Source organism: Sciurus carolinensis, chromosome 2 (assembly GCF_902686445.1).
Source record: "Sciurus carolinensis chromosome 2, mSciCar1.2, whole genome shotgun sequence".
Classification (NCBI taxonomy): domain Eukaryota; kingdom Metazoa; phylum Chordata; class Mammalia; order Rodentia; family Sciuridae; genus Sciurus; species Sciurus carolinensis.
In genome coordinates this window covers 37,874,919-37,900,625 of record NC_062214.1, presented here as the reverse complement: position 1 = coordinate 37,900,625, position 25,707 = coordinate 37,874,919, and the positions used below count along the sequence as shown (strand labels likewise).

The 25,707-nt window shown below is 36.3% G+C and overlaps 1 protein-coding gene across 1 annotated transcript in view; it reads right to left on the bottom strand.

Annotated features, from left to right (window-relative positions):
- The window catches only part of Sptlc3 (serine palmitoyltransferase long chain base subunit 3), a 158,071-nt gene that overhangs the window by 98,846 nt on the left and 33,518 nt on the right, over positions 1-25,707 (bottom strand). Inside the window, exons 2-4 of the mRNA XM_047541702.1 lie at positions 22,732-22,917; positions 3,721-3,875; positions 2,936-3,084 (exon numbers count right to left, since the gene is read on the bottom strand). Of these exons, the coding sequence (XP_047397658.1) occupies positions 2,936-3,084; positions 3,721-3,875; positions 22,732-22,917 (490 nt within the window). The remainder of the gene's footprint in view (positions 1-2,935; positions 3,085-3,720; positions 3,876-22,731; positions 22,918-25,707) is intronic.

Genomic DNA, 25,707 nt, shown 5'->3' with positions numbered 1-25,707 from the left:
TTTTCCATTGTTAAACCAATATAGTCAAATAAATATCTTCTACCTAGAGAAAAATTAAGTCATTTTTGAAGATAAGGAAATTCAAGGATCAAATGTGGCAATGTCTTGCATAATGGAGATATTACTTAATGTTGTTTGATGTTCAAAACTCAAATATTATGAACAGTGTGTGCACAATTCTCAATCCCAGTGCTGAAAATCTAAAAATCCATGCAATTTTAAGATCCTTTCTGCAACCAGTTCTTTTTTCAGCCACCATGAAAAGAATAAATTGAGTATGGGTTTCTGAAAGCTTTGATAAACTGTTAAGTCTAGAGTTCTTTATTGCACAATTTGGTGTCACTCACAAATTTCTAAACTTTCACAGCCCTTGAGCAAAGTTTTTAGGAGAAACTAGACTGTCACTACCAAACTTCAAATTATCACATAATTTGAAAGGGAGAGCCAAGCTCTAGGAATATCAGAGCAAAAAGCATCACCAGTTGAAGATATAAATTTTAAACATTTAGATATTTAAACACTTGATTATGACTCCAAATTATCATTCTAGTCTGTCTCATATTTAGGATATAAAAACTATGCATTTCCTTTTATCATTGGCCTGTGTAATGTAAAATTGACCCACGAGAGGATCAAAATCTCCCTTAATTCTGTATTCCTTTATTTTTTTAGGTATACTCTAAAATACATCTTGAAAATGGCATTTGTATTTCTGTATATGTATCTGTAGAAATGTATCATTCCCAGCTGTATTTTTGGCCTTAGTTCTAACAGGTGTAGGTTTGGCAAACAACTTTCTTTTGGGGCCTTTCTTTCGTAACTTCTTCCACTGGCCTGGCTTCCTTCTTGGGCACTAGGGGCATGGTGGTTACAGCAGTGAGGAAGGAATCAGATATCTGGCTGGTATCTTTATACTTTTCATTCTTTGGAATAACTTTAATTGAATAATATTTTATTTTAAACTGCAGTATGTAGTTGAGTTTGGGGTTTGGGGCCATATTTCAGTCTTTTTCCATTTAGTAGGCAAATGTGTTGTTAATCCATTTGTGCTATTAAACATTTTCTTAAGACTGTAAAGCACATGTTTTCCAAGAGTTAATTGAATTTCTCAGAATAAATGTCTTTCAGAGTTATGCTATTCCAAATTGTTGCATGCCATATTAAGATTATTATTTATAGGGCAAAATACTTTCAATGTCCCCTCTTATTTATTCACTTCTTAACTGACTGCTTGTATTTATGTTTAAGTCCTTTGATTTGCCCAAAATGTGTGTGGGTGACTTCTCTTTTGGGTCTGTCATTATTCACTTGAAAACTATTGAAATCCTCTTCTTGGAACTTGACCTAGAGAGTTGAATGAAGCAGGTAACTATAAAAGATTAACAATGCAGAGGTGTTAATAGGCAGAGAAAGACTGAGGCTGTGGGTAGTAAAAAATGGAAACTTCATTTCTGGCTAGTTTCTCGGTTTGCTGAACCCATGAAATCAGGGATCCTTGTTCCATATCTGCCTTCCTCTGCAGGTAAACTACAGCCTGTGTCAAACTGCTGTCCTTCAGATTCTGCCAGCCGTGATAGGGGACTGTTTGGTTTCACTGAGTGGAGGGGTCGTCATCTTCAGGACAGTGTCTTTTTCCTGATCATTACAACCCTGATACTAGATGTCACCAGCACCAGAGAAAACATTCCCAAAGTTTCCTGACTTGTGCCTGTTATGTCTGGGGGTATTGTTCCATTCTCTGCTCCATCTCCAAATGGGACATCATGGATGGGTTAGAACCAACCCTGTTTCCACAACCTAGGAGCATGCTGTTACATATCCAGCTCTCATGCTAACAGACCTGATGCTAAGTAGATTGTCTTTCTTAAGAAACCTGAGCAACCACTATTAAAACTGGAGCTTTAGTTATTTGCCAAATGTTTGAATACAAAAAACACTTTATTCTATTCGAAGCATCTTTTGCACAGTTTGAAATAATTATTTTGTTCTTAAAGCCTATTGCTAACTAGTTATCTAAGAGGGGCATGCAATTCATTATTCATTAATGGCAAATCTCTTTTTAACAGACTTCTCACTGATTCTTAGGCAGGTTTGGCCTAACTGGGTAAACTCTGCTTATGACTCCATGATGGGGAACAGTGATAGTAGAGAGAGATGAGCTAGACTGAAATAAAGTGTGGTTAATGAGTCCCCTTGGGCACATCACTTAGATGACATGATACTCAGTTTGTTCTTCTAGAAGATGGGGAAAATACCACCCATACTGCTTATAGTACAGGATTTTATTTTTTAAGGAATAAATGATATGATAACATGAAAACAATCACCACCACAACATGCCAGCTATTGCAAAGCATTCTCTAAGTACAAGTTCCCAATATTTTTTCTCCCTGCAGTGGAGAGGAGTGGAAGTTTCCTTCTCACAAATTTTATTCCTTTGAATAAGATTTTTTTTTCTAGAAGGTAAATAAATAGGCAGTTAGCTCCATCTTGTCTATCCATTCATCATTTATTCATTCAACCCAACATTCCACAAGGCCAGTCCCTCTTGTTATGAAGCTTATATTGGAGGAGTAGAGACAGGTTATATGCAAATACAAAAGCGAGATTATTTGGATCACTAGTGAATGTTAATAATAAAAATGAGAGGACAGACTAGGACCTGCTGGAGGGGGCACAATAGTTGCTATTTTAGAAATGTGATCAGGAAAGATCTATTTTCACTCAGTCATGAGAATGAAAGCAAATTTAATAAACTGCCTGGCAATAGCAAAATGCTTGAAAATTTCAAAAAGTCTTTTATATCCCTTTTGCTTTCTGAATTTTATAATAGTTATTTGAGGCACATATTCTAGATAGAATATCAATTTGAGAAGTAGTCACAAGGAACCTGAGACAAGACTGGACGAAATTCCAAAGTAGTTGATGCACATACCCATTTCGTGTCTGGTGCTGGCCACACCTGAGCCGTACGTTTCTAAAACGTCCTTTATTGTCCTCATAGATTCATTGTATTTGACTGCGAGCCCAAGAAAGTTATAGGAGCCCATGTTGATGACATCTTTGATGATTCTTCCAGTAAACCTGCAGGGAGACAGACAAGTGAGCACAGAGGACTTTCTCATTTAATCCCAGTGCCCAAGAGACAGGGATTTGGGCCTGGCCCAGATCATATGTTTTCTTTTTCTTTTTAATTTTCACTGTTTTCAGCATACAATAATAGCTTGTCCTTAGAGGAAAGCAATCCATAATGAAGTGGGGTCAGCATTAGAGAAAGATATCTTGGGCCATGGTGTACTACTCACTCTTGATTTTCCTTGGGCAATGGCTTTCATGAAAAGCATGCTCTGATTTAAAACCCAACAAGAATTTCTAAAGGAACAAGAAGCTGTGTCAACACTGTCTCCATTAGGGAGAAGAGAAGGGTACGATTTGACAGGAAAGCTGGAAAGAGCTCTTATGTCCTGTACCTTCTAACATGGGTTTCATGATATAACTGAAAGTTATGATATAACTTTAGTTTTATCATAAATAAGCTGCCTTTGCAAAGCAATTATTGACTTCCTCCATTGACCTCATGAGAGCTGCCAAGGTCTGAAGGATGAAGACCAACCACTTCTGCATTTGGGGTTTTTCAGATCTGTGATATGGTTCCCATGCGAGGATTTCCTTGAAGGGAATATCATTTTTCCACCAAGTCCCTCCAGGTGGCTGCCTCACCTAAACGTCCAGTTATAGTCATCGGATACCCTTTCCATCACATCAAAATGAGCCCCTGGGGCACTGCAGATGGGCCGGTTCCAGTTGTCTCTGATTCTCATGTAAAGGTTCCGTGTATAAAAATTCTCAAAGTCTTGATACAGTGGCACAAAATCCTATAACAGAGGTAGAAGGTTAGCTTTGGGCTTTATTTTATTTCATTTTATTTGCAATTGAAGCTGAGAGAACACCTGAGAGAACCCTGCAAAAATCCATCTGCAGATTTTTTTTTTTTTTTTTGAGCAGGGTCAGTGGTTGAGGGAACAAATGGAACCCACAAATAAAACTGTGAGAACTCTATCCCTAAAGAGCTTGCCCTTTAGTGGGGGAAGTACAAATGTGATAAACAAGGGTAACAAAGAGGACGGCATCATACAAGGCAAGTCCCAGAACAAGTGATGGAGATAAGGAGTCACTGTGGGGTTCCCAGGAAGGGAGAATATGGCTGAAGGATAACAACAGGTATTTATGTCTGAACAGTTTAGTTGGGAAAAAATGGTTGAGGTGATAATTTGGTTTTAACTTTTTTGAAATATGTATTCCCCTTCACCATGTTTTTAGGTTTTAATTTTTTTACATGCAATTTATTTTTTATCTTTTATTTTTACAGACTGCATTTTGATTCATTGTACACAAATGGGGTACAACTTTTTGTATCTGTGGTTGTACATGATGTAGATTCATACCATTTGTGTAATCATACATGTACATAGGGTAATGATGTCTGTCTCATTCCACCATCTTTCATACACCTACCCCCTCCCCTTCTCATGTCCCTCAATGTAATCCAAAGTTCCTCCATTATTCTCTTACCCCACCCCCTCCCCCATTATGTATCATCATCTACTTATCATCACCATGTTTTAGACGAGTAAATGGAATTGAACTATTGGCAAAACTGCTAATTGGCAGGTGGCTGGCTGTCATATTGCCAAGGGCCTGGAAACAGCTGACAAGCCTGTGGAGCACCAGCCAAAGCAAGAGCACTGTGTTCCTGTATAAAATGTAATTCATGGCTGGAGGGATCTGCAATCCGGCTGAAGCTCAAAGCAAGACATGTCTGACTTTATCATTTGACTTATAAGAGTACATACTAGGAAAAAAGTGCAAATGTTATGACTATGGTCTAAGCAGGCATTCAGAGGATTAGATCAGGAGCGAGAGTCACCTCTTGCTGGAAGAATCAGAGAGGTTTTATGTGGGAGGGACTTTGAGGTGACACTAGGATAAATGAGGCTATTATGATTAGGAATATTTGGGGAGGGCTCTCAGGGTGAATGAGTTTGCTGAAATATGGAGACCATTTGAGAAAAATGATTGAGAATAAACATCAGGCATATCCTCTCACTCCTTGCTCTGAACCTGTAGTGGCTCTTACCTTATTCCAAGTAAAAGTCAAGGCCCTGATTCATTTGGCTTCTGGTTTCTTCTCTTATCCCACCCCTTCACTATTTTTTGTTGCATCAATGAGGCTGTACAGAGAAGGGGAGCCTTAAGCTTCTGCACGAGAGGCTCAGATTTTGTTCTCTGGGTAACAGGGAGCCACTGAATAATTGGGAGTGAGAATCTCATTTGAGAATCTCCTATCCTCTTGGGTTCTTTGCTTTCCTTTCCCTTAAGAGATGGAGCAGGTTTCCTGAGGATGATTCCTTTTTGGATGATCTTGTGCAACTGGTTTCCCTACTCATTTTCAGAACTGGTCCATTCCAGAGAAAAATATAGAGAATATGTGGGTCTTTTATGGCAGGTGTCTATAGTCAAGCCACAGTCCTTTGTGTCACTTCACCCTCTGGTGTTCAGTGATAGTGACATTATTCCCAGGGTTCCCCTGTGGAAATCCCATTATGATTTTCTGTAGGAAGAAATGTTCATAAACACACATTGGTACTATCTATTACATGTGAATTTGAAACTCTACTGATTGCAATTCAAAATCTCATACCAATTGCATTTTCTCTAAAGAACTGTGATTTGGGTTTTATTATCATTTAAAATGATAAGTTTATGGTAATTATATGATTCTTTCATGTTCTCACAGGGAAAAAACATATTTTTGAGACAAGATTGCATAACTGGAAAATCATTTATAAACCATTTCCTCTTTGATTAAATATATTCTTTCAGACTATTTGCCGTTTGTGGATTATTCCATGTTCCCATATGTTATTTGTATACTTCTGTTTGCTTAAAGACTGATTTAAAATGAACCGTATAAACTTATCCTATCAGAGGAAAAGAGAAAATTAGGTCTGTAGGTAATATTTCTGGGATCTAGGTGGAATTACAGGTTTTATGATGAATCTTACTCAAAATAAAGTAAAAGTTGGTTTTGGAGAGGAGAAAAGAAACAAGCATTCTGTCTACAAAATTAAAACAAAATTAATTTCAAATTTGTAACCACAGAATTCACAAGGTAGCAGGAATGAAGAGGACACAGAGATCACAGAACTCAAATGCCCATTTGATACATCAGGAAAATCAGACCCAGAAAGGTGAGTGACTTGACTTCTGGTCATCCTCTGGCTTCACTCCCTCTCCCAGACAGAGACTTCAGAATGACCTTGGGATTATTCAGATTCCCTCTAGCACACCACTGGTGACAAAAAAAGTCACCCACGATATGTAAAACTCTGCCCAACATATTTTCAGACTAGACAGGAGTGTCTAGTAGTCATAAGGAACTCTGCATCAATGTGAGAAAACAATGTGCAGCTTCCCCATGTCCTGCTTCATGAAGATACATTATCATAGCCACCTGAGAGAAGGTGGGAAATAATTCATCCTGCTATGATTTTCTCCCTTCCAACTGGGAGATGTAGAATCTGTACCATGTGGAAATGGGCAGTACCTTTTTATTGAAACAAATGCTTTGAGGGAAAGTTATAGGGATTCAAACCTATCGTGTGGGGTCAAGGAAGACTTCTTTCTGGGAATGATCCTCACATGCAATAGCAATGTTACAGATTAGGTACTTGTACCTCCCTTGTAAAAAGGTATGATGGTTATTTAACCACAGAGGTATATCTTTGTGTATGATGTAAATACTAACCCAGACCTGATACGCAAGTTCAGCAACCTACATAGTCCTGAGATGGACAATTGAGCCTTGGAATCCTCCTTGGAATTGAATATCTGATCTGGGAATGAACTGGCTTGCTTTAGGGCATGGTCCTCTTCTCCCCACAAGTGTGGCTTCCTGCCTCTGCATGGGTGTGTTTTCACTCCACCCCATTCCTGTGAGCAGCAGTGAGTTTTCTTTAGGAGCAGCCAACACCTCAAAAGGTCAATGTCCTCTAGTCTCAGACAAGCTTCCCACAGCAATTTAACTACAGCAGAAAATGAAGTTAGACTTGATACTTCAAAGAGAAGCATTGCAATAGGACATATATTTATGTATCCATAGATTTAATTTATCACTCAACTTACTATCTTTGTTTTGCTTTCTGACACAAATGGACAAATGTGATAGGTAACTCTAGGTCATCAAGACACCACCATTTTGGGGAGTAGGGTGTAGGAAAGGATGAGTCCAACCTAAAAAACATAACAACAACAATGGCTTTGTTTCTTCTTCAAGTTGGTAATCATTATTTTTCTACCTTAAACTTGGGTGGTAATCCATCATTTTCCAAATATAGTAGATGTTTCTATCCAACTGTTGTGAATAGATAGATGAAAAGTCAGACCACAAATTGCAAAAATTGGGAATTTGAATGAGTTCCATAATCAATGCTCTTTTCAATGAATGGGGCTTTGTGTTTATTAGGAAGTAAAAGAGCATACCACAGACCATTGTTAAGTACTGCTGCCATATTTGGAAGAAAGTTCCTCTTAATCGATTTAACTACATGCCTGTTTAGTAGCAAATAGAATTATAGCTTTATAAAGAAAGAGTCATTATCAAACACCAGTTATTAATTTGTGTCTTTTTTCATCTAATATTTATTTTTATATCTTTATAATACCAGAAAGTTCAGAAAATAACAAAAAATGCTTGTAATTTGCTTTTCTTAGTAAGGTAGCTGTAGTTCTTTGAAGCATGAGAATCTCAAAGAAATGGTGTCTAATGTTAATTTTTATTTTAAAGAAACTAGGTGGTATTATGGCTTGCATTTTAAATATCCCCCAAAGGTTTATATGTTAAAGAGTTGGTTGCCAGTCTGTGTTGTTTTTGGTGGGTGGTGGAACTGTTCAGAGGTAGAGCTAGTGGGAGGAAGTTAGGTCATTGGGGGTATGCTCCTGAAGGAATATTGGGAACTGAGCCCCTTCCTCCATTTCTCTGTTTTGCTTCCCAGTCACCATGAGGTGAATAGCCTTGTTCCTTGTGCTCCCTGACATGATTTTCTGCCTCAACACAGACCCAAAGCAATGGGGCCAAGGGATCATGTACTAAAACCTCTGAACCTGAATCAGTATACTTTTAAGTTGATTTTCTCAGATATTTTGTCACAGCAATGGAAAACTGACTTACACAGATGGGGACTGAACAAATATTGCAGACTCGGTACTTACATGGATGCTTTCACTTCTATAAAAGTTCTATAAAATGAGATAATAGTGAACATTTAATAAAGCAAAATGAAGTGATACATGCCTAAAGAGACTATCAAAAATATCATCAATAAATCAGAAGAATCACACACACATACAAAAATACATAAATAGTATCTGGAGAAATAAAACTATTAGAAATCATAGTTTGAAACATTTTCAGGAAGTCTGGTGTGGATATAAGCTAACTGCAGGGTAACTCCAAGTTGAGAGTGAATAGCTAAAACAAGTTGATATTCAGGGAGACAAACTGGGAAGCTAGATCACTTTGCTGGGCTAATAAATAAGTGTCAGTAATATTGTCCAGAGGACAAAGCTTTGTAATGGGCAGCAGAAACTAAATGGAAGAGCAGTGCCTCAATATATAGAGACATAATAGAACAATGCATCTTTTAAAAGGATAAAAGAGTCCAAGAGTGTAATGGCCACAGCCCAAAAGAAAATTAATAAGTTTCAAAATTAAATTTGCTAATTTTTCCAGAAGAGTTAAAAAGGGACAAAGAGAAAAGAAAAAATGAAAAAAAAGTCAAGAGTTATGATGGACTGATACAAAAGATTCGATGTCTCGGTGATGGGCATGAAAAAATTGAAAAAAGGCAATTAAGGAGGAGAATAGAAGGATGAGGAAAAGAAATTAAAGTAGAAGAAGGAAGAGAGAGTGGAATTTTCTAGAGATGAAAAAAGAGTTGAACCCTAAGATGTGAAGAGCTCATCAAGGACTGATTAGAGCAAATGAATAGTTTCATCCTACTTCAATTCCAAATTTCCAAGGGTAAAGAGAAAAGTTCCAAAAGTGTTCCTATAGGAGGTAAAGCAGTTTATATATTAGGGAATAAGAGTCAGATTGCTTCAGCCTTTCTTTGATGATAATGGTAGAAAATAACTTGAGGACAATTTGTTTTGAACTTAAAATCCTATACTTAGCCAAATCAACAACCAAATGATAAAAACAGAGAAACACATTCTCATATAGGTAAGCTGCCATGGGTTTAATAACCACAGACATTTCTGAGAACTGAGAGGATACTACTGGATTTCAAAATACACTACAAAGTTATAGTAATAAAAACAGCAAGATACTGGCACAGAAATAGCCATATAGCCATATAGACCAATGAAACAGAATAGAGAGCCCGGATGTAAGTCCGTACATTTTAGAACAATTGAGGTGCCAAGAACGCATATGGGGAAAAGCAATGTCATCAAAAAATGGTGGTGGGAAAACTATGTCCATAGGCAGAAGAATGAAACTGGAACCTTATCTCATGTCATAAAAAAATGAAATGAATAAGAGGTACTGGGGACTTAATTAAAACAAGATATATTTCATGCTTCTATAATTATGTCAAAATGAAATCTACTGTCATGCATAACAAAGAATAAAAAATGAACTCAAAATGAATTAAAGAATTAAATATAAGTCCTCAAACTATAAAACTACTGAAAGAAAACAGGAAAAGTTTCTTATCATTGGTTTAGGCAATGAATTTTTTGGATATGACCTCAAAAGCACACCACAAAAATGAGAAATATAGGATTTATGTTCAAACTAAAAATCTTATGGGCAGCAGAGGAAATAATCAACAGAGTGAAGAAACAACCAATGGAATCCTAGAAAATATTTTCATTCCATATATCTGATAAAAGGTTATTATCCCAAATATATAATAAACTCAACTCAATAGCAAGACAACCCAACTAAAACCATAACCCAATTAAAAATAATCCAATTAAAAATGGGCAAATGACCCAAACAGATATTTCTCTGCAAAGTCATACTAACTGACCAATAGGTTTATGAAAATAATGTTCGGCATCACAAATCATCAGGGAAATGCAAATCTACTACAGGAAGATATCATTTCACACCTGTTAGGGTGACTGTTATTGAAAAGATAACAGATAACAAGGGTTGATACAGACTGAGAAAAAGGAACCTTATGTACTGTGAGAATGTGAATAACAGCTATTGTGCAAAACAATATGGAGGTTCTTCAAAAAATTAAAAATATAATTACCATATAATCTAGCAGTCTTGCTTCTGGATATATCCTAGAGAAGTGAAATCAATATCTATAAGAGGCATCTGCATACTCATCTTCATGCTCTCAGTATTCACAGTAGACTAGATATGGAAATAGTCCAAGTGTCCATCACAGATAAAGGGAAAAACAAAATGTACATATACATTGTGATGGAATACCATGAAGCCTTAAAAAAGAAGAAAATGCTCTCATTTGCAACCACATGGATGAACCTGTAGAACATTACAATAAGTGAAATAAGGCAGGAACAGAAAGGTGAACACTGAATGATCTCACTTATATATGGAAACTAAAAAAGTTGAAATCACAGAATCAGAGGAAAGATGATGGCATCTAGGTTCTGGGGCATGGAGGAAAGGGGAGATCTCAGTTAAAGGGTCTAGAGTTTCACTTACAAAGAATGATCAAGTTCTGGAGGACTAACATACATAGTGGTGATTGTAGGTAATAATAATAATGTACCGCATGCTTTAAATTTACTAAGAGGGTAGATTCTAAACATTCTCAGCAAGCAAAGAAAGAGATAAAAAGATAACAATATGAAGTAACATTTTATTAATTTGACTGTGGTAGTTAAAATATATATGTAAAATCACAAAACACATTATACAATGTAAATAAATACATTTTGTAAATTATACCCCAATAAAATTGGAAAAAAAGTAAAAGAAAAACTAAATGATATTAAAATGCATATTAAAGAAAAAAAAAAAAGAAATGGACCAGAGTGTAAAGGGAGAAATATTTAAAATTTAAAAAATGACAATGTGAACATAAAACATAAATATGGCAGAAATAAGTTTAAAGTGAGTCAATAAAATGGTAGCCTTAGTCATATGGAATAGGTAACGTGAGACCATTTTTAGCCTATGAAAGTGGAAGTTTAATATACTTTAAGTAGTATTTAATATGTTATTATAATACAGAACCTTTAGTATTTGTTTAAAATCAATCTGTAGGCTGCTTATAAGAGGCATACATGCTCTGAAAATTATGAAACCTGGAAACAAAGGGATGGCTTTTGAAGAAAAAGTAGATGTATAAATATTAAAATCAGGCAACAGATGTTCTTGGATAGGCAGAATTAATATTGTCAAAATGGCCATACTACCAAAAGTGCTATACAGATTCAATGCAATTCCAATTAAAATCCCAATGACATACCTCATAGAAACAGAGCAAGCAATCATGAAATTCATTTGGAAAAATAAGAGACCCAGAATGGCTAAAGTAATCCTTAGCAGGAAAAGTGAAGTAGGGGGTATTATAATATCAGAACTTCAACTATACTACAGAGCAATACCAACAAAAATGGCATGGTATTGACACAAAAATAGATAGGTAGCTCAATGGTGCAGAATAGAGGACACAGACACAAACCCACAAAAATACAGTTTTCTCATACTAGACAAAGGTTCCAAAAATATACAATGGAGAAAAGATAACCTCTTTAACAAATGGTGCTGGGAAAACTGGAAATCCATATGCAGCAAAATGAAACTAAACCCCTATCTCTCACCCTGCACAAAACTCAAAATGGATCGAGGAACTCAGAATCAGACCGCAGACCCTGCACCTTATAGAAGAAAAAGTAGGTCCAAATCTTCATCATGTCAGCTTAGGACTAGAATTCCTTAACATGACTCCCAAAGCACAAGAAATAAAATCAAAATCAATATTTGGGATAGATTCAAACTAAAAAGCTTTCTCTCAGCAAAGGAAACTATCACCAATGTGAAGAAACAGCCTACAGAGTGAGAGAAAATCTTTGCCACTCATACTTCAGATAGAACACTAATCTCCAGAATCTATACAGAACCCAAAAAACTTTACACCAAGAATACAAGTAATTCAATAAATGGACTAAGAATTGAGCACACACTTCACAGGAGATCTACAAGCAGTCAACAGATACATGAAAAAATGTTCAACATCTTTAGTAATAAGAAAAATGCAAATCAAAACTACCCTAAGATTCCATCTCACCCCAATTAGAATGGCGATTATCAAGAATACAAGCAACAATAGGTGTTGGCGAGGATGTGGGGAAAAGGTACACTGATACATTGCTGGTGGGGTGAAAATTAGTGCACCCACTCTGGAAAGAAGTGTGGAGATTACTTAGAATACTTGGAATGGAACCACCAATTGACCCAGCTATCCTACTCCTTGGCCTATACCCAAAGGACTTAAAATCAGCATACTACAGTGATGCAGTCACATCAATATTCATAGCTGCTCAATTCACAATAGCTAGATTGTGGAACCAACCTAGATGCCCTTCAGTTGATGAGTGGATAAAGAAACTGTGGTACATATACACAATGGAATATTACTCAGCTGTAAAGAAGAATAGAATTATGGCATTTGCAGGTAAATGGATGGAGTTGAAGAATATTATGCTAAGTGAAATAAGCCAATCCCAAAAAACCAAAGGTCAAATGATCTGTCTGAAAAGTGGATGATGATGCATAATGGGGGGTGGGAAGGAGGCAAGAATGGAGGAGGGATGGATTGTATACAGGGAAAAGAGGGCTGGGAGGTGTTGGGGGGAAGGAAAAATAAGAGAAATGAGACAAACATCATTACTCTATGTAATGTATGATTACACAAATGGTGCGACTCTACTTCATGTACAACCAGAGAAACAACAGTTGTACCCCATTTGTGTACAATGAATCAAAATTAATAAATAAAAAAAATCAGGCAACAGAGTATATTTTGAAAAGTAATATGCAAGGAAAAATCCATCAAGAACTATTAGAGTCAGAAACTTTTATGTACATTATGGTTAACACTAAAATACATATGAGAAAGTATTAGCACACATTTATTAAAAAAATGTTTGAGTAGATGAAAAGAAAAAGAAGTCTAGAAGAGTTAAATAACACAGTTAGCAACTGTTTTGTAATAATCACCTAACAGACAACCTACATTTTTTGGGGGGCACACAAAAAATTTCAAGAAATTTTAAAACAACTATATGAGAAACTGTGAAAGAGAGAATTCATTAAAGTGGTATATTTGGGATGAAAATATAAATATATCAATATGTCTCCTGTATGCTAGCAATAACTAATTAGAACATGGTATGGAGGAAAAAAAGATAGTACTCACTAATACTATGATAAAAAATGTTCCAAATAAAAGGAAATGGAGACTTTTATAAATAAAATTATTAAACATTTTTTGGAAGAACATAAGAAGTATGTAAAGAAATGGAAAGAAATGTTTCCAAGTGGGAAGAATGAATATTTCGAAGATACTACATTTTATAAAGTTAGCTTATAGATTTAATAAATTCCCAATTAAAGTGACAGACTTTTTATCAAAGTTCAAAACCTGACTAGTTAATTCTCAAGCACACACAGGGAAAATACATATAATATTTACCTGAAAACTTACAGTTATCTAAAAAAATAGATAAATTGATCAATATTTTGCAACAGTGGATTAAAAAGTATTTAGTTAATGATACTGGAACAACTAGAAATATCTTTAAAAATTAGTCCTTCTACTTTGCACAACACTTAAAAATAAATCTAAATGCATTTGTGTCCTACATAAATAAAATAAATATCTAACATCATAAAAGTAGTGATTGAAACGATAAGAAAATTTTTTATGACTTTAGTTGAAAAAAGTGCCTTCCTAAACATGACTAATCTCCCTCCTCACAAAGGGGGTGGACAATAACAACAAAGAGAACATAAAAGAAATGTTTAAATGGCCATTGCAGGTTTGGTTAGAAGTCCAATGCCCTATTCATTGTACCACAGAATCCATTACTAAAAGAAATGTTTGATACATATGACCTGATAACTTACATAGAACTTTCAAGCCAAGAAACAGAATTGGAAAAATATTTAAAGTATACTTTTTAAATAAATGATCAATATAAGGATATAGAGAAAGAGTGTTGCTAAATCCATAAGAAAATTTAATAATATTTTGAGCAAAGAATTTGAATAGACAATTCAAGAAGAATAAGTAAGTAAAAATGATATGAAAAGAAGCTTAGATTCATTATTACTCAGGAAGACATGAAATAAGATATGAATAAAAAATATTCTCCCATGAGACTGGCAAAAAATTTAAAAATAAAGTTGATAGTATCAATATACCAAATGTTGACAAGGAACTACTCTCAGCTATTAATCACTTGAGTCTAGCTCTGCAAGCTTTTCTGAAAGACAATTTGTCAGTATCTCACAGAAGTTAAAACATTCATTCCTTAGAGGCAGAAAGCTACTTCAAGGAATTATCCTAGAATAATGCAAATGCTACTCATTGACAAAAATTAGTTACCATAATAAAAAGGGATCATAAATAAATTATGATATATAAATTATTAAGGAATACCATCATGAAGCTACTAAAAGAAAAACATATTCTGGTACAGAAAGATGTCCAGATATATACTACATTCAGGTTTGAAAAAAAAAAAAGAAGTTACACAGCACAGTATAAAACAATCTCATTTATGTTAGGGAAAGGACAGGGTGAGTGCAAAAGGAAAGTAAGTGTAGTGAGGGAGCCAAGGGACTGGGAATGCAGAAAGTGATTGCTTTTACTTATTATTTCCATAATAAAAGGGAAAGGGAAAAAGAAAAGGTGTTTGATAAGTGACTTTTCATTAGGGTTGTTATTACCCACCCATTCCACAGCTTGGCTTTTGATCAGTTAATGTATGATAGCACAGATTCAACCGAACAAAATCAGTCCACCCTTCCCACTGTCCTAGATTCTTTCTTTCTGAGTCTGTCTACATTGTAAAAGAAATAAAAAGAATGATTTGACCAACATTTGAAGGCCAGATCAGAATATATTTGTACATATATATCTTCTATGTAATATGTATTAATTATAATAAAATTATATCATCAATTGCAATATAATTAATATATAATATAAAATGAATTACATACATGCATATATTGTATTGCATATTATACATATATGTTATATAAAATATATGTACATACATATGCATACCCATACACATGTGTCTATACATATATACGCACACATACAAATACACATATGTCTCCAAATCAATTCTGAACTCTCTGAATAGTCATTGTGAGATGTTGTACTCTCACTTAATTGATGGTCCTATTTTGCAAAATATTTTTAGAACTTTAAAATTTTGAATTTGTCCTCCCAGCCTATGGGACCTGCTCTAATGGATGCACTTACAGAAAATCTCCACCCCTGTGAGACTGGATTTGATTTTCAGCCAGAATCTATTTGGAACCAACCCTGGTAAGAAAGATTGGGGATTTCACTGGTCAGTGATTCCTACTGCGTTTAAAGGTATTTGTTTCTTGGTGACTGTTGAGCCAAGGGGTGAGGAATAAGCCACACAAATACCTGAGGGAGGATCATTCAAGGTAGAAAAAAATGCAAGTGAAAAATCCTTGAGGTGGGAGGGAAGGGAAAAAATAACAGAATGAATCAAACAACATTACCCTATGTAAATTTATGATTACACAAATGGTATGCCTTTACGCCATGTACAAACAGAGAAACAACATGTATCCCATTTGTTTACAATAAAAAAAAAAAAAATCCTTGAGGAAGGTATATGTAGGCGAAGCCTGAAGAAGAGTGAGGAAGTTCTAGTGTTTGAAGCAGTGTGAGATAGGGGGAGTAGTAGAGGAAATGAAATCAGGGACATGAGGGGATTGTGTTCTTCAGGGTCTCAGCCAGCTGTGGCTCTTACTCCACATGAGTTGGAAAGGCATAGAAGGGTTCTATACAGAGTTCGGTGTTAACAAATAACAGTACTTATCAATGAGAGAGGAAGAGGGGTACATAAGAGAAGGTGTTATCACAAACCTGGAGGAAGCAGGATGGTAAAAAGTAGTCTGATAGATATATTTTGAACATAGAACTATTATTATTGCAGACAGATTTGACTTGGAGTCCAAGACCAAAAGAGAAGTCAGGGATGACTTAAGCCATTTTTGTCTAAAGCACCTGGACTGGTGGAGTCATCATTGACTAACCTGGGAAAGATTACGAAAGGCACAGGCTTGGAGAGGAAGCCCAAGTGCAGAGTTTGGATGCGTCAAAGCTAAAGATTGTTGATGAATGGGACCTAGTACACAAGTGGAGGGCTTGGCCTGGATAGGCGCCCATTCACCTGTTCCATGGAAAGGGAGTAAAAGGTCAAGTACTTGAGCACAGGTGCTGGTAAGGAAGTGGTGGAGACAGCAGGTGGGAGTTTTGGCTTTTGTCTATTTTTTCAGTGAAATAGGAAGCACGATTATTTGGTGAATGTCAGTTGGGCCAAGAGGTGTTGGAGGTTTGAGCGGAAAGAAGAAGGCATGAAATAATCACCTAGAAGAGCCAGTGACTGAGTGGACAAGGCAAGGCAGAGTGATTGGCAGGAGGCACTGAGCCACCTTGATCTTAGTGATCCTGAAATTAAAGGGAGATTGGTCATCTTAAGCAGGGATGTGCATCAAGTTGAGGGTGTATCAAAGCCATGGAATTTAAGTTGGATAGAAGGAAGGAAAAGAGGACATGGGGGAGTTCAGAACAGAAAGAGACCAAAATCAAGGGATGTAGACTCCTGGGATGAAGTAGGGTTGAGGTATGTTGGAGGTGGTCCTGGAGGGAGAAAGTTGGCAAAGACAAATTCCTGGGGCAGATCAATGGATTAAGGTGTGCAGTCAAGGTTGAGAAACTCTGAATCTGTATTTTCAGCTGCTAGTATGGACTAGTTGGCATCCCTCTGTGAGGGATGATGCTGCCTTCACCTGACCACAGGTGAACTTCCAATTGGGAACCTCTAGGATAGAACTGCTCTTCAAACTTCAGTGCATGTCCACATCATCGATGACTATGTTAAAATGAATGTTCTGCTTCAGAAGTGCTGGGCTGGGCCTGAGAGTTCTAACAAGCTCTCAGATGAAAACACCAAAACGGATCAATGGTGGTTTCTGGACCAGCAGCATCAGTTTTCTTGGTAGCTTGTTTAGAGCTATAGAATCTTGGTGCCACAGAATCTTCATTTGAACATAGAGCAGAAACTGTATTTGAACATGATAACCAGATAATTTGGGTGCCTGTTAAAGTTTGAGAAGATTATTCTAAAGCATTTGACTGCATGTGAAAAACACCCAGGCTGCACTCCAAAGCAGTAAAATCAGAATGTTTGTAGGTAAAAACCAGAGGTTGATTTCTACAAAAGCTTCTCATTGATTCCCTGGTGAACCAAGGCTATAAAGCACTAGTCTAATATTATCATTCCACAAATTGATGGCTAATATATGAAATTCTTAGGGCACCCCAATGAAGCTGTCTGGACTCAAGTAGGTCCAGTGCCTGGGTCATCTGTTTACTTTGGAGAAGACCATATCTCACACCCAGTGATTTAATGGACCCCATACTTGAAATTACTCAGAAGAAAGCTCTTCTGGGCTTATCCTGCTGTTGTTTCTGAATGCAAAATATAGATGCCACAGAACAAGTTTTAAGTCTAGCAAACACGTGGATGTTTGTCTTAACATTTTATATGGCCATAACTTGCTGAGCCCTCTTTGTTTCTGGTTGGAGCAAAAATCTCTGGTGTTGAGCCAGAAATGTCTGGGACTTACTTGAAGAGATCCTGGGGACTAACTGGATCTAATGTGAACACAGAATTAGCTGTAATGTTTTATACCAAGCTGGGATCATGCTATATCAAGTCTTGTGGAAGCTGGATGTTGGGGCCATAGGGACTTGAAAACTACGAAGTGGTAAAATGAATTGCGTTTGAAGTTTTTAAAGTCTCTGATGACGCTTAACCTCCATTGATTATATTTACTGACATCCTCTGGATTTTGCCAAGTTGGACTGTTACATCATTGGGAAAGGAATTTTTCCAGAGGTCTTTGAGAAATTATGTTTTGACTCTAAAGTTGCCTTTGATTTAAAAAAAAAAAAGACACAAAAACACTACCAACAACAGAAGAAACTTATAGACTGCCACAAAATGAAGAGTTAAGTAGAAAAATTAAGCAAAATATTTAAGCCTTGTGTCTATCTGTAATGTACTTCCTGTTGTTGGGGTCTATGGATAGCTAAGTGGTGTCTATCTGGGGTATCAGTACCCTGGATTTATGATTGTTTTTAGTGCTCTCATGGATGGTGGTTTTGACTTTTCTATTCTATTTCACTTCACTAATACTCATATGATGCAGCTAACAGGGATTATCAAATCCTTTCTGTTTTGGAGTTAATTTCAGAGTATTTGGGTTAGAAATTGAAAACAGGGAAAAATAAACAGGTACTTTACATTTAGGACAACACTTTGGTTTGGATTGATAGTTTGGTATAAGAGACATCAGCATAGTGAGAAAGAAAATAGGTTCTATATCTTCTCATATTTGATTAAGAAAATTAAGATAGAATAAGAGTAAAATTGGAAATAAAAGCATCAATTTATGATTTTTGAGAAAATCACACACTTACACACTTTTCCCCACCACCACTTCATGGATACTCTTCCTTTTCTCAGGTCATTTTGCCAATGACTGTTTTGTCTTGTGAGGCAATACATTCTGTACTCCTAGTGACCAGCTTTTAAACTATGATATTCCTTTCCACAACAAAGAACCAGGGATTAATGGAAAAAATAGCGTATTTCCTGTTTTGAGTAAGAGACTTCAAGATGTGCCTCAGATAGTTTCTTAACAGAAAGTAAGAAGACTGTCAAGTATGGAACTGGAGGTAATATCCGAAGGATAAAGGTCAGTCTGTGGCATGATGGAGAATGACCAAGTCCCCTCCAAAGGAATATAGTGATCACAGTTAGTTAGAACCTGTCACTCTAAAAGACTCTGAATCTCTAAAGAGTCTCAAATGGGACAAATAAGAAAATGTATGCCATCACTTAATGGGAGCTTATACTGATCAATGCTCTCAACCTTATAAAGATCGAACAGGGTGGAAATCATTTATTTTGCAAAGAAATGTAAGTTATCAATTTATTTAAGGCAGTCTTCCTCCTGTAAAGTCTTCCTCTTATAGCAATGTGAACAGGTGTTAAGGCACAGGTTGCCCACAGTCCCTCATTCAGGACTGAAACATTGGAGGCTAAAAATTTCTCGGAGGATTGTCTAGCCTGAAGGGATCTTCCTTAGCCAAGATCCTTGGGGGCAGCCCCTATGAATGCCAAAGTTCAAAGGCCTAGTCCCCTTCCCTCAGTTCAGAATGACTCTGAAGAGCCTTCCTATCTCCAGAGCACTCTATGGGGCTTTTTATGGGTCTGTCATCACCATCATTTATCAAAATAGGATGGATCTGACACTGCCATCCACATGTCAGTCCAAGCAAGAAATCTGGAACTTCCCTGTATTCCTTCTCCTATGCATTCAGCCACCAAGACTTGATGACTTTCTAAATGTCTCTACAATTAGTTCCCTTTTCATTTCATCCCTTTCTTCTCTATGTCAAGCATAATGATGTCTTTCCTAAGCTACCATAAACTTGCTTTATGGTTGCTTTGTTTCTAGTCCTGAATTGGAATTCCATCCCTGACACGTATTAAAGTCTCTGAAGTTCATTTTCTTCCCTTGCTTTCTTTTTTTTCTCTCCAGACCTGCTCTGGGAGATCCTGTCTACTTCTCTGGCTTTGATTCATGTCGATATGCTAAAGATACACTGAAGTTGCTATGGTGTCCATCTGAGACTTCTCTCTGGTGGTCCAGATCTCAATTTTTAGCTGCCAACTCTTCAAACTCAACTTGGCAAAAGAGAAATTGACCAGTTTCTCCCTCCAACTGGATCTTTATCTTCTATTTCTCATTTCAGTGAATGGCAAAAACTTGTGCCATCTGCCCAAGTCATAAACCTGAGTGTGGCCATTGATTTGTCCACCTTCGTTAATTCCCAGGTCAAATTGACCATCTCTAGTTCCACCTCTTACACATCTCTTGACCTTATCACCACCCCTACTTGTTACTACCTTGGTTTCAGCCAAAGTTTCTTGCCTAGATTTTCATCTCTATGTTGACTTTCTGCAACCCATTTCTCATAGTTCAGAGAATGATCTTTTTAAATCTACCAATCTGCATTCTTCTGTCCAAAGCTGTTCAATGCTTTCTCACTGTTCTTATGATATATGTCCATGGCTTATAAAAACCCATGATAGTCTGCCCCTGCTTGCCTCTCAGTCTTCCTCCTCACATACTCTTGCTCCCACTCACAGCACTCCAGTCATTGGAATTCCTTGAATACACAATGCTTTCTCTTACCCTGGACCATCTTGCCCACATACCTTCTCCTGAAAGAATCCTTGCCCCTCCCCACCCAGCCTCGCCCTTTGCCTTACTGCTTACTCTTCATTCTTCAGGTCTCACTTTAACTTTCTGTCCCTCCCAGAAGGCTTCACTGAACTGCAAGTTCAAGTTAGGCATATCTCTTTGCTCCCCTGATGCCATCCACTTCTCTTTCTTGTGCCCTTTATCAAGTCCTGTTGCTTTTTTATAAGTTAGTCTCTGAGGCAGGAACTCTGTCTGACTTGGTTATTCTGGTATACTCAGATTGTGGCACAATCTCAGTATACTCAGTTGGGGGCACAAAAATCCATGCTTGAAAAGAATCTGGCTTGATTAATGAATGGACACACAACTTGGCCCAAGTGATGCCCTCTTTAGAGAATGTTTTCCTTTGTACCCTTGCTTACTTGGCGAACTCCTGCTCCTCATTCAGGCCTCCTATCAGGATTTCCTCATTTCCTGAGAGTCACAGGGCACAGATCCCTGAGAGCCACATCACTGTTCCCCAGCATCACCTTTTAGCAAATGAATTACTTGTGAACCTGTTTAAATACTGGAATTCAACTTTTCTGATGGCATGCCCCCCCCTTTTTTAAATGTAGATAACTCCTAACATGTGCTCAAATACTTATAAATCAATAGGATTATAATGATGAATCTGGGTCTGATTTTTTTCTGAAGGTGATACACTTGGCTTAAGGAAATTCCCAAAGAAATGTTCCACATGATTTGTTCATTGGTGTGTTAATGTAATAAATGTTTATCTTACCATGGGTAGTGGTTGCTTAATTACATGATTTGAGGTTCTCTTGCTACCCTGCAGGTCATGCCTCACTATGTTTATGGCAATATTAGTAGTATTCCAAAGCAATTTTTGGAAAAAAGAGATGCATGACATCATAAATGTTTTGAACCAATTTGAAAAATGTATTAACACAATTCAGGGTCTTTGTAGAGCTCTAAGTATTTTCCAGGTTGTTCTACACTTCTTTGCAAACACCAAACGATGTAGACTTTTATAGGCTAACTCTAAAAAGTGACTAGATCAATAGTTCTAAATCATGGGGATTTTGTACCTCAATTGATGTGGACTTTTATAGGCTAATTCTAAAAAGTGACTAGATCAAGGTTCTAAATCATGGGTGATTTTTGTACCCCATAAGACATTTGGTACTCTCTGGAGGAATTTTTGATCACCACCTATGTGTGTGTGTGTATCTGTGTGTGTGTACATGCCAGTGCTAATGGCTAATCTAGTGGGTGGAGGCCAGGGATGCTGTTAAAATTCTCATAATGCACAGGACAGCAACAAAGAATCATTTAGTGCAACATAGCAAGAGTGTGAAAGTTGAGAAACTCTGATGAGATGAAATAAAATATTACCTTTCACTCAGACATACTTTCCTACTTCAGGATAGAGTAAATAATATTCAATCTACAGTTAGAAGATGAGCGTGCAATCCCATTCAGGTGTCCTTGCTCTTATATATTGCTGTTTTTATGTTTCAAGTGATATTTTAATATCTATCTGTTGATATATATATATATACATATGCAAATTAAACATTGAGATGTATAGAAGAACCTATGTTCAACCTCTGGCAATTAGTAGTTGCTAAACAAATGTTTGTAAAAACAAATCTATCAATTTCTATGAATTTATGAACTTGTCAAGAATCCAACTACTATGTATAAATATAAAGTTCTAATAAAAAAAATCCATAAACACACAGGTAATGAGGTTTAGAAGGGTGGAGATGGATGGAAATCACCCTGAATAGTTCCAGAGCATCTAAGTTTTGTATCTGCATCACTTTTTTTGTTGTTGTTGTTATTTTTTGGTAACTAGGATTGAACTCAGGGGCACTCAATCATTGAGTCACATCCCCAGTCCTATTTTGTATTTTATTTAGAGACAAGATCTCACTGAGTTGCTTAGTGCCTCACTTTTGCTGAGGCTGGCTTTGAACTGGCCATCCTCCTGCCTCAGCCTCCTGAGCTACTGGGATTATAGGCATGTGCCACCATGCCCGGCCTGCATCACCACTTCTGAGTGCATTTCAGAGCAGATATGGACATTGATCCGGGGAGTTGCACATACATACCTTTTGTTCTTCTCGTTCTATGGCTGCATTGCATTTTTCTATTCCCCAGTTTCTCAAAAAGTCTCTGAAATAGCCAAACAGGGTTCCAATTCCATATCCCATGTAGGTGAAGACCAGAACATGAAGAGGCGCTTCCTCAAAGGATTCAACAATGAGATTATCATAAAAATGTGGCTTCCCATTTTGCTGGAAACACAAGAGAAAACCCGAGATGAGTAAGTCTCCATTACAAATACACTTTCATACTTAAATATTTGGATTTTTGACCTTTTAAATTTTAAAAAACGTATTTCAGATTGTAAAAGTTGCTTGGGAAAAGCTGGAACTTGGCCATTGAAGAGGAGAAACAGAAATATAAATTTTACTTTACAAAGTCTAATGAAATAATTGAATCAAGAAAAAAAATTCTTGGACTGGGAATAAATAGCTCGGTTGGTAGAGTGCTTGCCTTGCATGTACAAGGCCCTTGGTTCAATCCCCAGCACAAAAAAAAAAAAAAAAGAGAAGAAAAAATAATTTTCAACCAATGCTCAAACCATTAGAAGAAAAGTTAGTGGAGCAGGTATTCACAAGATGCCAAAGCATGACCCCTTAAATTACTCTTTAACCACAAACCTGGGGGTTAGTACTTTAACCGTGTAATCAGAAGATATCACAAATGTTTTAATAACCAGACACTCTGTGCTCTTACTGTTTTTTTAATTGTTTTATTTGTTCTAATTAGTTGTACATGACAGTGGAATGCATTTATACATTATAGGTCATACATAAATAGAGTATAATCTCTCATTTTTCTGATTATACATATTGCAGGATCACACTGGTCATGCAATCATACATGAACATGAGGTAATAATGTCTATTTCAGTCTACTATCATTCCTTCCCCCATACCCCTTCACCTCTCTTCACTCCCCTCTACCTAATATAAAGTAACTCTATTCTTCCCTGTATCTCCTCCTCATTGTGAATTAGTTTCTGCATATCACAGAAAACATTTGGTCTTTGGATTTTGGGTTTGGCTTATTTCACTTAGCATGATATTCTCTAACTCCATCCATTTACCAGCAAATGCCATAGTTTTATTCTTCTTTAAGGCTGTGCTCTTATTTTAATGTAATAACCAATGTACAGCATCACCTATGAAATATTTAATCTGAATTTAGTCATGCTCTTATATCTAACATCTTTGACAAAAAATATCATTGTAGAGGCGTGTGATAAATGACATTATGAGAAAACAATCAGATGACCCAGGATGTGAAATTTTCTGTATGACACTTGGCCTGGTTTTTTTTTTTACAAGGTCAATTCTCATTAAATAATAAAAAAAAAAAAAGGTAGAGAGGGGAACTTAAGACAAAGAACAACTAAATTTGATTCTATTTTTTTTATTGTTATTATTATTATTATTATTTTGCGTGTGGGGGTAAAAAGGTGAAAATGCTGTGTTTTGAACAACTGTGGGAATTCAATATGAACTATATATCTCATTAAGGCATTGTTAATTTTTTTTTAGAAATGATTGTAATATTATAGCTTTGTAAGGAGTTACTTTAATCCTGTAGATTCATGCTAAAGTGTTAAGGGGGAAAGCATTGTGACAACTCTAATTTTCTTTCAAATGGTTCATTCAAATTGCATGTACACATGGAGAAACTCTAGGGAAATGTTAACAATCACTGACTCTGGATGGAGGTTATATGGGTATCCATTTTTTTATTTTATTTATTTATTTATTTTTTTAATTGTAAACAAATGGGATACATGTTGTTTCTCTGTTTGTACATGGCGTAAAGGCATACCATTTGTGTAATCATAAATTTACATAGGGTAATGTTGTTTGATTCATTCTGTTATTTTTTCCCATCCCCCCCACCCCTCCCACCCCTCTTTTCACTCTATACAGTCCTTCCTTCCTCCATTCTTGCCCCCCTCAGCAAAGGAAAGTATCAGCAATGCAAAGAAAGAGCCTACAGAGTGGGAGAAAATCTTTGTCAATCATACTTCAGATAGAGCACTAATCTCCAGAATCTATAAAGAACTCAAAAAACTCTACACCAAGAATGCAAATAATCCAATCGACAAATGGGCTAAGGAAATGAATAGACACTTCACAGAAGAAGATCTACAAGTAATCAACAAACATATGGAAAAATGTTCAACATCTCTAGTAATAAGAGAAATGCAAATCAAAACCACCCTAAGATTCCATCTCACCCCAATCAGAATGTCGATTATCAAGAATACAAGCAACAACAGGTGTTGGCGAGGATGTGGGGAAAAAGGTACACTCATACATTGCTGGTGGGGCTGCAAATTAGTGCAGCCACTCTGGAAAGCAGTGTGGAGACTCCTTAGAAAATTTGGAATGGAACCACCATTTATTTTATTTTTGTATTCTATGTTTCTGATTTTTCATAGTAATAAGTTAAAAAAACTTTCTCTTCTATTTTAACCTTTCTGTAACGTCAACTTAGCATTAAACCATTCTGATTATTATTTGCTTAGCATTTAGTAACTCAATCAATGGTTGCTCAATATATGAGTGAGTAAATTATTTCTAATGCTGATATTTAATTGTTAGTCCTTAATAAATATTTATACATTCATTTATTATTTCTTTCATCAATATAAGTCTGTTAGAAGATTCCCCATTTCCCTTTGGCCATTTGGAATTCATAGTCTTCAAAGATTTACAAGAAAACACCAAATGCCTATAATATTTATTGTATTAATTTAACTTACATATGTATATTAAGAATGATGTATTATATTAAGTCGTATTAACTAGAAACACTGTTCTTTTCCATTCTGTACTCTCTGATAACCACAGCCAATAGTCTTCAAGACTATAACAGAATCATATTTATTTCCTGTATATTTTTTGAAATACAGCATTTTTGGAATCTGTGTGATTTAGTCTCTTGGAATATTTTTTGAAAGGCATACAAAAGATAGAAAAAATTGGTAGATA